The following is a 13,248-nucleotide window of genomic DNA, read 5'->3' as shown; positions in this document are numbered from 1 at the left end:
TGATATCCAGAAGCCTCAGGAATCCCGGGTAGTTTATAAAATGAACAGGTCCCATGCTTTGAAAAAGACTTTTAAAAAACCCCTCTAAACTAGACAAATGTCAATGCAATCAGAACAGTATAATTTTAATTTCTAAACTTGGGCATTGGTTTTCATTATAGTATATAGTGTAATACTAACGCAGTATCAGGGGTTTTCAATTCAATTGTATAGAATGGGAAGGATGCGTGTTTGTGTGTTATTTTTATAGTTTTCTTATGTATGATGTACACTGAAGATGGCATTTAATTTTGTTGTACAAGACAATAAGGTAAAGTAAAAATTACTCTTTCAAGCATAGGCTTTTTTTAAAAAAAATAACTATAATAATGTTTAGGATTCTAGCATATCTGGGACAGCTGACAATAAGTGCTTTTTAAATCTTTAAGCATTTTTTGGGGGGGGTGCCATTCCTGTAACATCATTTCAAGGCATCAATAATGGCTAATAAGTCGAATTTCCTAAGTTAGTGCTTGTTAAATTTCCCTAAAATCTTTTTATTAAACACAGTTGTAAGCTCAGCCAACAGAGACAGAATTAGCTGTTTAATATGTGTTGACAGTCACACACAGTGTTAAAAACTACTTATGTGCTAAGAATGGATTTCATTAACTTTGAGGAAGCAGAAAAGTACCCAGAGGTTTGTTGCGCAATTGCCCTGCCACAATTCTGGCAGAAGCAGGATTGTCTGCAAGGCATGCTCACCAAGTCAAGTTTGGTGGCCAGAATGCAGCAGGTCCTCATTTAACGACTGCCTTGTTTAGCAACCATTCACACTTAACGAAGAGGATGAAAAAGCACAACCGGTCCTCACCTTTGCAGGTCTTGTGGAGCAAAGGATGGTTGAATGAAGACCATAACTTAGTCGCGGTTTCAATTGGCAACTACTTCATTAATGCCCGAGTTATTGATTCCAAGAATGGTCGCTAAAGGAGGACCACCTATACCGTAATCGAAGCTCCGCCCAATTTTATGCAGGTGTGCTCAAAGCAAGAGACCTTTGATCACGACATCACGGCCAGGAATTTGGACTTTTTTGACCACATCCTGTATACACGCACCCCTGAGTAGGATGATGGATCGTCTTCTATTTATTATAATCTCCTGTTTTCCTGCCAATTCTTCTCACTTGTTTCATTTTAAAAAAAGAAAACAATGTCAGTGTTAGCAGTGAACAATCGAGAACAGCCCTTGGCTGGTAGCCTGCTTGGATTAAGCTTGTCATCACACACCCACTGAACAAAAGTCCTATTGAATTCTGTGGGTCTGGCTTCGAAGCAGAGAAGGACACAGTTGCACAGCCATGATGCTTCACATTTTCTCAGGTGTGTTTAGCTTCATGCATTTTCAGGTAAGAAACTCCCAATCCACGCAAAAAAGCAATTTTAAAAGTTGCTCCCGTTCCTGGGTGGGACCTTGGACCGAAGCTCAGAACTATAGGTGAAGACAGGTGATAACTTTTCGGGGAAAGTGCAGCTGTCAAACTTGCCTCAGGAAGAACTTGCCAGCCTGTATTTTGAAGGACAGCTGCACACCCAAAGCATACGACATGCAAGCCTTAAAATTTTTTAGGCCGTACATCATTTCAAGTGCCACACGCACCTTTATACACACCTGTTTGTTTGCATCCAATACTCCCAAGGCACGAGGTGTGAAAGGACAGGACCCTGCACCCCACAATTAGGGCTGCGCATACCTGATTCCTCACCCACCCACCCACCCACCCCAAAATCAAGTTGAACTACATTTGCTTCCCATAATGACGCTTTCCGGGACTGTAAAGTAGGTTTTAGTGAAATGAGACCGGGCTTCTTGATCAGTTGTACTGGGCCTGAAAAATAGTTAGGCCCCTCTTCCCTCGACTTATTTCATTTTCTGGAGAGAAAAAACCCCTCAAGGGATTAGCGGGACGGTGGGTGGGATTGTATGCGTCAAGTATCACCTGATTAATGTTGTGGACAATGAATTGGACAATGAGGAGGCTGGGGAGGAATTTGAGCCAATGCTGGAGTCTGGGAAAGGCTCTGATAGATGCTCTGCGTCGGACGCAGATACAGAGCCGGGGCCGTCCGACATTTACCAGCCACCAGAAAGGCAGCTGCCGTCGGAGACTGAGATGAGTAAGGAGGAAGAACAGCTGGAGCCTGTTCCAGACGCATGTATGCGCAGAGCTGTTAGGAGAGGGGAACAACGGAGGTCAGGGAGTCGACCCCGGGAAGCAAAGCACACGTGGATGTTGAATGGCCCCTCCCTGGCTGGGAAATAAATAGAAGGAAAGGGGAGTGGTGGTTGTAGGAGACAGTAGTTTGGATTTCTGTAGATTTGGCTCATCGTGTTTCACGCCTCAGAGGCTGCTTGCCAGAACTTAATTTGCAGTTTTACTGGCCTTGCAATTGTCGCAAGGAACGGATAAGGTCTGTTGCTGCCGTTAACTCTTGGAAGGACCATTCCCTGGACTTTTTGGTGGGTGAATGCCATTAATTCACAAGAGGTAAATCAAGAGGGGTTTTTCGGAACAAGGCGTCTGTTTCTTGCTTCTGCTAAGGCTGGGTCAGAACAATTAAATCTAACCGTCAAAAGAAGAAAGAGGCCCTTGGATCCAAAACATTGTTCCTGGTTCAAGCTGACATGGCCCAGCAATGCAGCCCAAATGCCGTTTTTTGACAATCTCAGTGATTTGAGATCCCGGAAGAGAGGTATTTCATGTGAGTTTACATTCCTTGGTTTTCTTTGCGTTTGGTGGTCGCCTCCGCATTTCATTTCCTCTTATTCCGGCACCAAGGAATAAAAGATGGTTTCCAGAGTCGCTTGATGGACAGTTGAGGCATCTGGGTCTTAAGGAGTAGGAGGGGGTGCAGGCTTGCAAAAGGTAAATGAAGACGTTTTATACAGGGGGCAAAGGTGCCGGTCGGGAGGGCAAAAGCTTTTCCGGTGCTCTCGAAGTTTTCACCATTGGGGGTGGAGGCCTATAACAGGAAGAGAGGATCAAACCTGTGGATCAAGAATTCACCATTCCCGGTCATCAGCAAAACTGCAACTATCTACATGGCCCATGATGTGGCAGAGGTCGTATTCAGCCGGTTCTGACCAGTTCTGGAGAACCAGTAGCAGAAATTTTGAGTAGTTCGGAGAACCGGCAAATCCCACCTCTGACTGGCCCCGCCAACCCCATCGATCTCTGCCTCCCACTGAGTCCCAGCTGATTGGCCGGATCTTCTTTGGTTGCCCTTCACAGGAGAATGGAACTGGAAAGCAGGTTAGTGGGGTGGGAAGGGAATGGGGATTTTGCAGTATCCTTCCCCTGCCACGCCCACCAAGCCACGCCATGCCCACCAAGCCACACTATAGAACCACTAGTAAAAAATTTTGAATCCAATTACTGGATGTTGGACACCTAATACTACAACTCAGAACGTAGAATAATGTCAGCCTTGTAAGCCATTTTTTACTTGGAAGTTTCGAGGCTGCCATATTTATTGCCTGGGAATTTGAGACGGGAGGATTTCATAGTGAGGTAGAAGGTTAGACTTAACAACATTCTTTCTCAGAGAGTCAAGGACATGTTGCCCTGCACCTGAAGGGGAGTGACTAGAAGGATGTCTCCAGTTGGGACGAGGATTTGATTGGGCCGTGTGATGGACTGACGGGTGCAAGGGATGGATCTTTGAATTTCTTTTGGGAAGGGGAAACCCGGAACTCTCAAATTCGGGTTTTTCCAGATGTGCCAATAGGACAGCTCTCATAAAATGGAACTTTGAGAAAATGTAGTCTCGGAATCTATTGGCTTGGAGTTGTGTGATGACCTGGGGCGTGGCACAAAAGTAACAAAGTCACAAAAGTAGGTAAAGTCCTTTTAATATCTCCAATGTCCAGTTATCATTGGCTGGAGAAAAAAAACTCTCCCAAGAACAGTTTTTAAAGGGAAGAAATTCCATCTGAACCCAAAGTAGATCTAAATTACAAATAAAAACCAACACAAACCACACTGCCGCAATTAACGAGACAAGGCAGGACAAGGAATTGTAGACTTCCAAAAGATAACGAAACACGCACAGTTGGGAGGATGCAAGAACCCATATAAGACCTGACAAACCAAAATAATGCTTGATTTGCTTACAGCAAGGTGCTGTGCGCAAACACCTTTTATATCCTGTTTTCCCAGCTGCAGCCAGTGAAGGGAATCAGGGCCCTTTTCTCCCCCGTAACCCATGTAACTCATGTTGCTCCCTTCTCCGTTCCTCCCTGCTTGCCTTAGGATGAAGAGGGGGTGGCCCTGGGTCTTCCTCTGAATGCCCAGCCACTGGATCCACACTCCCATTCCCTGTCAGCTGCTCTCCTCCCCCTTAGAATCAGATTCGAACAGGGGCATGACAAGTTCATTAGTTGGAACGCTGACACCTAAAAGAGAGTTGGAAGGGACCTCGGAGGTCTTCTAGTCCAACCCCCTGCTCGAGCAAAAGACCCTATACCATTTCAGACAAATGGTTGTCCAGTCTCTTCTTAAAGGCCTCCAGTGATAGGGCAGCCACAACATCTGAAGGCAATCCGTTGTACACTGGTTGATGGTTCTCCCTGTTGGGAAATTTCTCCTTAGTTCTAGGTTCCTTGTCTCTATCCCTAACTCAAAAGTAATTCTGTGAACACATATTATATATATATACTCAGAGAAATTGGTAAAATGAAGGCATGTACGAGGATCCAAAGGGGCCCTTAGTTTTGAGGAAGCTTTAATAAAGACTAGGGTAGGCCAGGATGGCTTAGTGAAGCTAGAGGGAAAACTGGAATAGGTAGAAGCCCCATGTCATGCTGCTGTTGGAATCTGATTCGGAGGGGGAGGCCGAGCAGCTGACAGGGAGCGGGAGTGTGGCTCCATTGGCTGTGGAAGAAACTGGGGAAGGGCACAGTCTGGCTGGGCAGAGAAGGGGAGAGGTAGAACAAGGTAGAGGGAGTTCAGAGGAACACCCAGGCCCACCCCCTGTTCATTCTAGGACACGCAGGGAGGAAGAGAGAAGGGAGCAACGTGAGTTGCATGGCTTACGGGGGAGGAAAGGGCCCCGATTCCCTTCATTAGCTGCAGCTGGCAAAACAATGTTTAAAAAGGTAAGCTACGCACAGCAAAGTCACTGGAAGCAAATCGTGAGTTGTCTTTGTTTGTCGAGGCTTATCTGGGTTCCTGGCATCTTCCCAACTGTGTGTGTTTTGTTGGCCTTTGACGTCTGCAATTCCTTATCCTGCCCCGTCCAGTTAATTGCCGCAGCGTGGTTTGTGTGGATTTTTATTTACAGTTGTTTTCAGATTGAATTTCCTTCACTTAAGTTTTTTTCTCCAGCCGATGGTAACTGGACACTGGGGGCAAAGTTGGAGGTATTAAAGGGACTTTTCTTACTTATGTGACTGTGTGAAATGCTACTAAGCATTTCTACAAAAACCTTCCCAAAACCAAGTTGCAGGTAGCGGTTGGAACCCTTAGCTTGTCTCTTTCTCCATCCTCCCCATATACTGACCTTGGCGGGACACCCTGTTGGTCCATGGACGACACTACCTGGGTGGGGGGAAGAAATAAAGGGGGAGCCTAATTAGGTTTTACAAAAGATAGTCAATTAATGGGGAAACCATTGCGCAATGTCTGTTGGCCCGTATTTTGTGTGAATTCCTAGAAGACAGCTGAGTTAGCACCGTGGGCATTAGGAGCCATCAAAATGCCTCGTCCACCAATTTTCCCGTTCACCTGCACTGCCTTTTAAAAGAAAAACGGGAACTCCAGTTAGAAGGAACAGGAGCGCTAGCTTTTTATAGCTCCTACTCCTTCTAACTGGAGAGCGGTGTGGTGGCCCAGAGGTGGAGCTCTCGCCTCACAATCAGGAGGCTGTGAGTTCAATCCTGGGTAGAGGCAAATATTTTTCTCTCTCTGGGCCACCGTGAGAATGTATCCACTAAACAAAACTCCGCATTGGTAACAGGAAAGCATCCGGCCAGTAAACACTCAGCTCCATTCCACCCCACAAGGGATTATGGGGTTGTTAAAATTCCTTCTAACTGGAATTCCTCCTGCCGTTTTTCCTTAAAAACTACCAAGGTTTGTAAACTGTGGAAATATTGCAGTTCTTACCACGGATGATGATGCACTTCTGGAAGAATACGGAAAGTTGCGTGGACATTCGTTTCGAACTGCCTGCTGCCTACCGATATCCGACCTGCGAAAGCATCTAAAGAAAAGGATGGGTAAAATATTCAGCACCTTTTATAAAACGTTTGCAGTCAGCTCTTCTATCTCAGGGCGGAAAGCTCATACCAAATGTATGGATTTTTTTTAAAAAAAAAATATCACAGATTTCAATCCTCAAAACAGGCTTCCGGTGCGCATAATTCATAAATTACGTTTAGGAGTCAAAGAATAGGTAGGGGAATGTCTATGTATGCAGGCTGCTTTGGAAAGATATATTTTAGAATGTATAATTTGAGCAATAGTTGTTATATTAATGAACTGGTTATTCGTCAGTACACGATACCCCGGTTTCAATGCTAACTTATTTGAAAATTGGTATATTTCAAACTGATATAAAACTCTCGAACACGCAGATAGTCTAACATGCGGTCTTTTTGAATATTTTTTGTCTTCCTGTTCTTTTATTCTTTTTTTTCTTCCTGGGATTCTATTTGCAAAATTCACCATTTATTTTTTAAGTGGGGGAGGGAGACACCAACATTTATGGGAGGTTCCATATATCCCAAGTTGTCCAAATCTCAGTCACTTCCAAAATCTTGCAAGAGGCCGTAGGTGAAACAATCAAAACCTTGTTCAAATGTATCACCCTGCATCAGGGGTACCACCCAAGTACCACCCAGGAGTACCTCACAGTACCATGAAGATTGTGGCCCATTAATGTAAACAATGCAAAGTTATACAAATGAATGGTCTAATTTAGATCAAGGGAGGATCAGGGTTTCCCCCAATGGCTGAGATCCCGGCATAACCCATCAATCTATCAGGTGTTTGCTTCCTTGTGTGTCTAATTACACTTGGCCAATAAAGAATGCTATGCTATGCTATGCTGTGCTATGCTATGCTATGCTATGCTGTGCTGTGCTGTGCTGTGCTGTGCTGTGCTGTGCTGTGCTGTGCTGTGCTGTGCTATGCTATGCTATGCTATGCTATGCTATGCTATGCTACGCTCCTCGCCGCTACGCTCCTCTACTCTACTCTATTTCTATTCTATTCCCTATTCTATGCTATGCTATGCTACACTACGCTACTCTACTCTAAACTCTACTCTACTCTATTCTATTTCTGTTCTATTCCCTATTCTATTCTACTTGACTCTACTCTAATTCTATTCTATTCTATTCTATTCTATTCTATTCTATTCTATTCTATTCTATTCTATTCTATTCTATTCTCCTCTATTCTACTCTACTCTACTCTACTCTACTCTACTCTTCTACTCTATCTATACTTCTATTCTATTCTATTCTATTCTACTCTACTCTATTCTTCTATTGTATTCTATTCTATTCTATTCCTATCCTATCCTATCCTATCCTATCCTATCCTATCCTATCCTATTCTATTCTGTTCTATATTCTATTCTAATCTATTCGATTCTATTCTAATCTACTTTGAGAATGTTTTGAACTTTCTTAAGACAGCGGGAGCTATAAAGCTCTACAAAAGAGGGGAGAGGGCAGCCAATGATCCTCTGGGCAATGACATTAACCCTCTTGAGCGCTGTCCTATCTGCCCCTGTGCAATTGGCAAACCCTACAGAGGGGCAGTAAGTTAAGATATTCTCTATGGTGCAGCAGTAGAAGGTCACCAGCAGTTTTCCATCCAGTTGTTGTTTCCTGAGAAGCCTCCGGTAGTAGAATCTCTGCTGGGCCCTTTTGACCAGGGCTGCAATGGGAGCACCCCAAATCAGGTCCTCTTTTAGGGTAACACCCAGAAACTTAACTCGGTCTCCACTGATAAGCAAGGGCCGTCTGTCTAATCTTTTCCTTCTTATATATACCAAAATATATATTTTGTTCTTTTTCCAAAACCAAAAGCTTGGCTTTTCTGCAGAGATATTTTCAGAGCAAAACAGAGGAGAGAGGAAGAGGAGGAAGGAGGAAAAAGAACTTACCTGCAACAGGTGTCCATGAGTGGCAACCAGAAAGGAGTTCTTTTATTTTTGGTACGATAAAGAATGAGTACAACTATCACGATGGCAAGAACTATAAACACAAATGCCAGGATCCAGTTTCGGGCAGCCACATTGCTGTCTGGAGAAAGGAAAGAAAGAAGAAGGAAGCTTCTGCGCGAGCCTTCTTCGTTTTTTTGTGAAGGACAGGCATTTCACTCTGGAGACTTACCGTTGTATGTAGGTCCACTGTCTATACTGCCCCCATATCCAGGAGAATCACAGTAAGGGGGGGCCCAATCCGAACTGCAATGGCAATTTTTATTGCTGTTGCAGACCTGTTTGAGAGAAAGAGATGTAATATTGAGGTGAACTCAGTGACAGAGCAAATGCCTTCAGAACCGTCTTCCGGTTTCTAAACCGCTTGTGCACGGGAAGACCAATTTGCCAGCACATGCATGGGCGCCAGGGAGCTGCTCTTCCGATTTCCGGCGCTCCTACGCGTGCAAAGACCAGCTGGCTGGTGTGCACGCGCACATGAATACCAGCTATCCGGTGTGTGCGTGCGCACTGGGGAGCCGCCATTTTGGTTTCCGGTGTTCTCTCACGTGTGAAAACCAGCTGGCCGGAACCCGGAAGAGCAACGGCTGGCGTGCTCGGAGAGATGGCTCCGCGTGCCATAGGTTCGCCATCACAGATGTAGAGTCTCCTGCTTGGGCGGTAGGGCGGGGTTGGACTAGATGACCTACAAGGTCCCTTCCAACTCTGTTAAACTGTTAATGCTGCTCTCTTGAGCAGTGGTTGGACTTAGAAGTTCTCCAAGGCCTCTTTCCAATCCTACGATTCTACCTCCTATGTTCTTCAGAATGCAAGGGACTTTCCGTGGAGATTCTCCGTCATCCAGGTCACGGTTGTTCCAAGGTGTTTTTTCGAAAGGGAACCGGACTTTCTTTGTTCTTTCCTTGAAGACGTTTCTCTTCTCATCCAAGAAGCTTCTTTAGTGCGGCAGAACCGAAGACATTTCTTGGATGAGAAGCGAAACGTCTTTAAGGAAAGAACGAAGAAACGCCCAGCGGCCTCTTGAAAAAGCACCTTTTGAGACAAGGAACTTTCCCTAACCATTTTCCTGGAAGGGCTCCAGGAAGCAGAAAATAGATGGAAAATAACAGATTTTCCTTCTCTGCAAACAGGATCTGTGAAGTGTCATTGATGTGGATGGAAACAGGCAATGTGCGAAGGCCAAAATGGACACACGCGTAGCCATTTTATTTAGCCTTATTATATATTCCTTTGCTTTCTTTCTTTCTCTTTGTGGGTTATGGGAGGAAGGGTTTCGGGCTTGCCACATTCCTAAGGTGGGAGGAATGGAGATAGAGAGAGTTGTTTAGGCTAGGTGGTTCTTCTTCCTGTGGGAACAAAAGCTGACCCTGCTGAGACCTGGAGACTGATGGCACCAGGCAACATTGATTTACTTCAATCGGGGAATGTGACTTTTGGGAGCTGTTTCTAACTTCCAATGTTATGTGTTGTGATTCCGGGTTGTGTCAGATCCAGAATTACAACAGATTTTGCCAATTTGATGCTTTGCTAAATAAAAGAAATCGTTTTGGAAGACGGACTTCGCTCTTTTCTTTTTAAATGGATTTCATCATTTAGAAACGTGACGACGTGCTGTTCATCGCTTAGTGGAAAAGCTTAAAAAAAAAGAAACCCTACTAAAAAAGCAAGTAATAGGAAGATCTACTACCAACCAACTTGAGAGAGGAAGAATCCCATTTCCTGAAGTGGTGAACAAGAAAAAAAACCCCACCGTGAAGGTAATAGATTGTTAAAAAAAAAAAAAGTCAGAATTTGGCGAAACGGCACCACTGAATGGCTCAGTCAGAGAACAAACATCAAAAAGTAAAAACTTGTTTGGAAGGCCAGAAGCCTTCTATGAACTGTTTGCTGAAAGAAGAAGAAAAAAAAGTGAACGGACGATTTATGGATGTGGAGAGTACAAAAAACAAGGACTAAATAACAGATCTGTAAAATACTTAAAGAGGGAGGAAAGATAATAAGAATTACAGGTTGAAAAGAAAAGTCAGAAGTCATCTCCATGTTTCTTCATTGGGCTTTCTTTCTTTCTTTCTTTCTTTCTTTCTTTCTTTCTTTCTTTCTTTTTCTTTTGTTTGTTTTATGTTCTTCCTATTCACTTTTCAGTTTGTGATTATTGTGTGAAATTTTAATACACATAATTTTTAAAAGGAGATGGTTTATTTCACTGGATTTTTGCTTCTGGCCTTCTTGATGTTCTATTGTAGGGGTCTTCAAACTTGACAGCTCTAAGACTTGTGGACTTCAACTCCCAGAATTCCTCCTCCAGTCATGTTAGCTCAGGAATTCTGGGAGTTGAAGTCCACATGTCTTAAAACTGCCATGTTTGAAAGCCTTTGTTCTGTTGCTACTCTGGCCTGCAGATTCCTTGAAGAGCCAACCCTGTTCTCCCTGCTTCCAGAATCTGATCATTTGGGATCTGGACACCATCTAAGGATGGACACCCCATGGACTTGACAGTCTTCCTAATTTATAATCCTTTCTTTAAACCAATGATTGGTTGATCTTCCCAACCCTTAGAACAGTAGCGAACATTAGTGGACAGTGAGAAAAAAAATCAGTGGAGGGACAAGGAAGATACTAGATAGATGTTAGATCCGGAAACCGAACCCCGGAACCAACAGGAAGGTCTACAAAAATCAAACTGCTTTTCGTTTGGAACTTACCCCACGTCCGTTGCATTTATTCTTGATGTCACAATCGTAATCTAAGACAGAAGCGTTAACGCACTGGGAGTGTTTGCAGACCTGAAATAAAGCAACAGCCACATGATTCATTTGCACACAAGCCATTCAAGGCCGATTATTTAAGACATTCCACTCCCTAACTTGGCCCTGTTCAAATGTAGCGAGATGCGGACCACCCCCCAGTTTTCGGCTCAACGTAAAAGCGAAGCGAAGAAGGTCCGTGCATTCTGAGAACAGCCAAAAGACAATTCCAAAAAGAACAGGGTTGTTCTGGCCCAGTTCCCCAAACACAACAAACCGTCTGAAGTTCACTCAAAGATTCCTTTATTGGGAGTGTCCGCAGCCCTGGCAAAAAAGTTTCTCATCGCAGGCTGGGAGTTGTAGTCCACCAGGCTTAAAGTCTCCAAGGTTGGAGACCCCTGCCCTAGAGCAGAGGTGGGGAACTAGGTGGGGAACCATTTATGATCTATGAACTTCAACCTCCAGAACTCCATGTTCCCCAGGAAAAGGAATCAACTCATCCTGGGAGCTTTGAAGTGGCCCCTACGAGCTTGACCTACCTTTCCAGGTGCGCACTTGGTGCCTTCATTCACCATCCCAGGATCCGGCACGTCGGATCCTAGCTGGAAGTCAACGCCCCAACAAGTGGTGTCTTTGATAGGAGTTTGGATAATGGCGGGCTTGATCCGAAAGACCGGCAAGTTTTCCACATTCTCACACTGCAGCTTGCCGCACATGGCATTCCTGATGAGACAAGGGGCATCACTGCAATGGGGTTCTAACTCAGCTCCCCAAAGACTACAAACCCTCCGTGGTTAACTAAATGTTTCCTTTATTAGCAGCGCCAGCAGCCCAGGCAAAAAGTCCCTCTCTCGCTGCAGGTTCACAAGTCCGTCTGACAAGGAGTTAAATAGTTGTCTGCCAATCCTGTTCATCTCCGCCACATGCCTTTTGTCCCCAGAACTAGGGTGGGGCTTCTCTAGGAGTGGTGGCTCTTCCGTCCCAAGGACCGGCCCATAGATTTCCACTGCTCTCCTCTCCTCTGCCTTCTGTGCAGCCATGCGTCAGGCACTGGACCCAGCTGTTCCTCCTCTTCCTCATCAGACACCTCCAGACCTGGGGTCTGTTGACGCTCCATCTGAGGGCTGACGGACAGCCCAGGCTCTGCGTCCATCTCTCTCTCTCTCTCTCTCTCTCTCTCTCTCTCTCTCTCTAGGTAAACAAGTCCGTCCAGCAGGGAGATGTCCACCACATCTATTCATCTCCGTCCCCTGCCCTTTATCCCCAGAGCAAAGGTGGGGCCTTGCTAGCAGCAGTGGCTCTTCCATCCCAAGGACCGGCTCATAGATTTCCACTGCTCTCCTCTCCTCTTGCGCATCTCTGTTTCAGGCACTGGAGCCAGCTGTTCCTCCATCAGCCACCTCCAGACCTGGGGGCTGTTGACTCTCCATCTGAGGGCTGATAGACGGCCCAGGCTCCACCTCTCTCTCTCTCTGACAGATCTATTCCCTCTTCCCCCTTGAAGCTCCCAGGTTGCCTGGATGCTCACCCTGACTCCCACATCTCCTCCTCTGATTCAGCCACCGGAAGGGCTGACGGCTGATAAGGCCACAACAAACAGTCTGCATCATATTTGGAGAGTCAATATCCTTTCTTCTTTTGTTTGTGGGTTTGTTTTGCCAATGATATTCCGATAAATTTATCCTGATGCTCCCAGGCAGACAGACTCAATCGTCCCATGAAAAAACAAAAGACCTAACACTAAGGATGGGCCAGGAAGTCTGGTGGGAATTCAAGGACCACTCAGCGGTTCCTCGATAGGGAACTATCCAGGAATCAGCATCACCATCATTTAACGACCCCATAACCCTTTGCGGGGTGGGGTCTGGGCAACTAAATGGAGCTGAATGCTTACTGGCCGGATGCCCTACCTGTCGCCGATGTGGAGTTTTATTCAGCATTCTCATTGTACGAAAGAGAAAGAAATATCTGTTTTTCTCGAGGATCAAACTCACACTTGCCGTGGCTAATTCACGATGTCCAACTCGCTGCAGGACAATTTAGCAGTTCAATTTAACTATTAAATTTTTTATTTAAATTATTTACATTTTTGCCCCGTCCTTTTTCGATCCTTTCTTTAATGATTCAATGCCACCATTTTCTTGATACAAGTGCAATTCTTGTCCCGCAGCAAGTTGTCCCACAGTGACTTGGGCACGGCAAATTGGCCGCAGCAAGTGGTCCACGGCAAATGATCACAAGGCCCTCCCACCCTGCCACAACAGCTACCCTGGACTTCCCCTTCTACG

General features: G+C 45.2%; 1 protein-coding gene across 2 annotated transcripts in view; it reads right to left on the bottom strand.

Moving 5' to 3' along the window:
- Nucleotides 1–569: 569 nt before the first annotated feature.
- The window catches only part of ADAM9 (ADAM metallopeptidase domain 9), a 46,092-nt gene continuing 33,413 nt past the window's right edge, over nucleotides 570–13,248 (bottom strand). For both annotated transcript variants that reach the window (XM_026715226.2, XM_087938828.1), the window contains 7 exons: nucleotides 11,500–11,683; nucleotides 10,919–10,999; nucleotides 8,389–8,494; nucleotides 8,160–8,298; nucleotides 6,149–6,245; nucleotides 5,544–5,581; nucleotides 570–3,005 (listed from right to left, as the gene is read on the bottom strand). In XM_026715226.2, coding sequence (XP_026571011.2) covers nucleotides 2,924–3,005; nucleotides 5,544–5,581; nucleotides 6,149–6,245; nucleotides 8,160–8,298; nucleotides 8,389–8,494; nucleotides 10,919–10,999; nucleotides 11,500–11,683 — 727 coding nt within the window. In that variant the 3' untranslated portion in view covers nucleotides 570–2,923. The remainder of the gene's footprint in view (nucleotides 3,006–5,543; nucleotides 5,582–6,148; nucleotides 6,246–8,159; nucleotides 8,299–8,388; nucleotides 8,495–10,918; nucleotides 11,000–11,499; nucleotides 11,684–13,248) is intronic.

Source organism: Pseudonaja textilis, chromosome 9 (assembly GCF_049901715.1).
Source record: "Pseudonaja textilis isolate UNSWEBS1 chromosome 9, rPseTex1.2, whole genome shotgun sequence".
NCBI lineage: Eukaryota > Metazoa > Chordata > Lepidosauria > Squamata > Elapidae > Pseudonaja > Pseudonaja textilis.
This window is presented reverse-complemented; position numbering and strand designations above follow the sequence as displayed.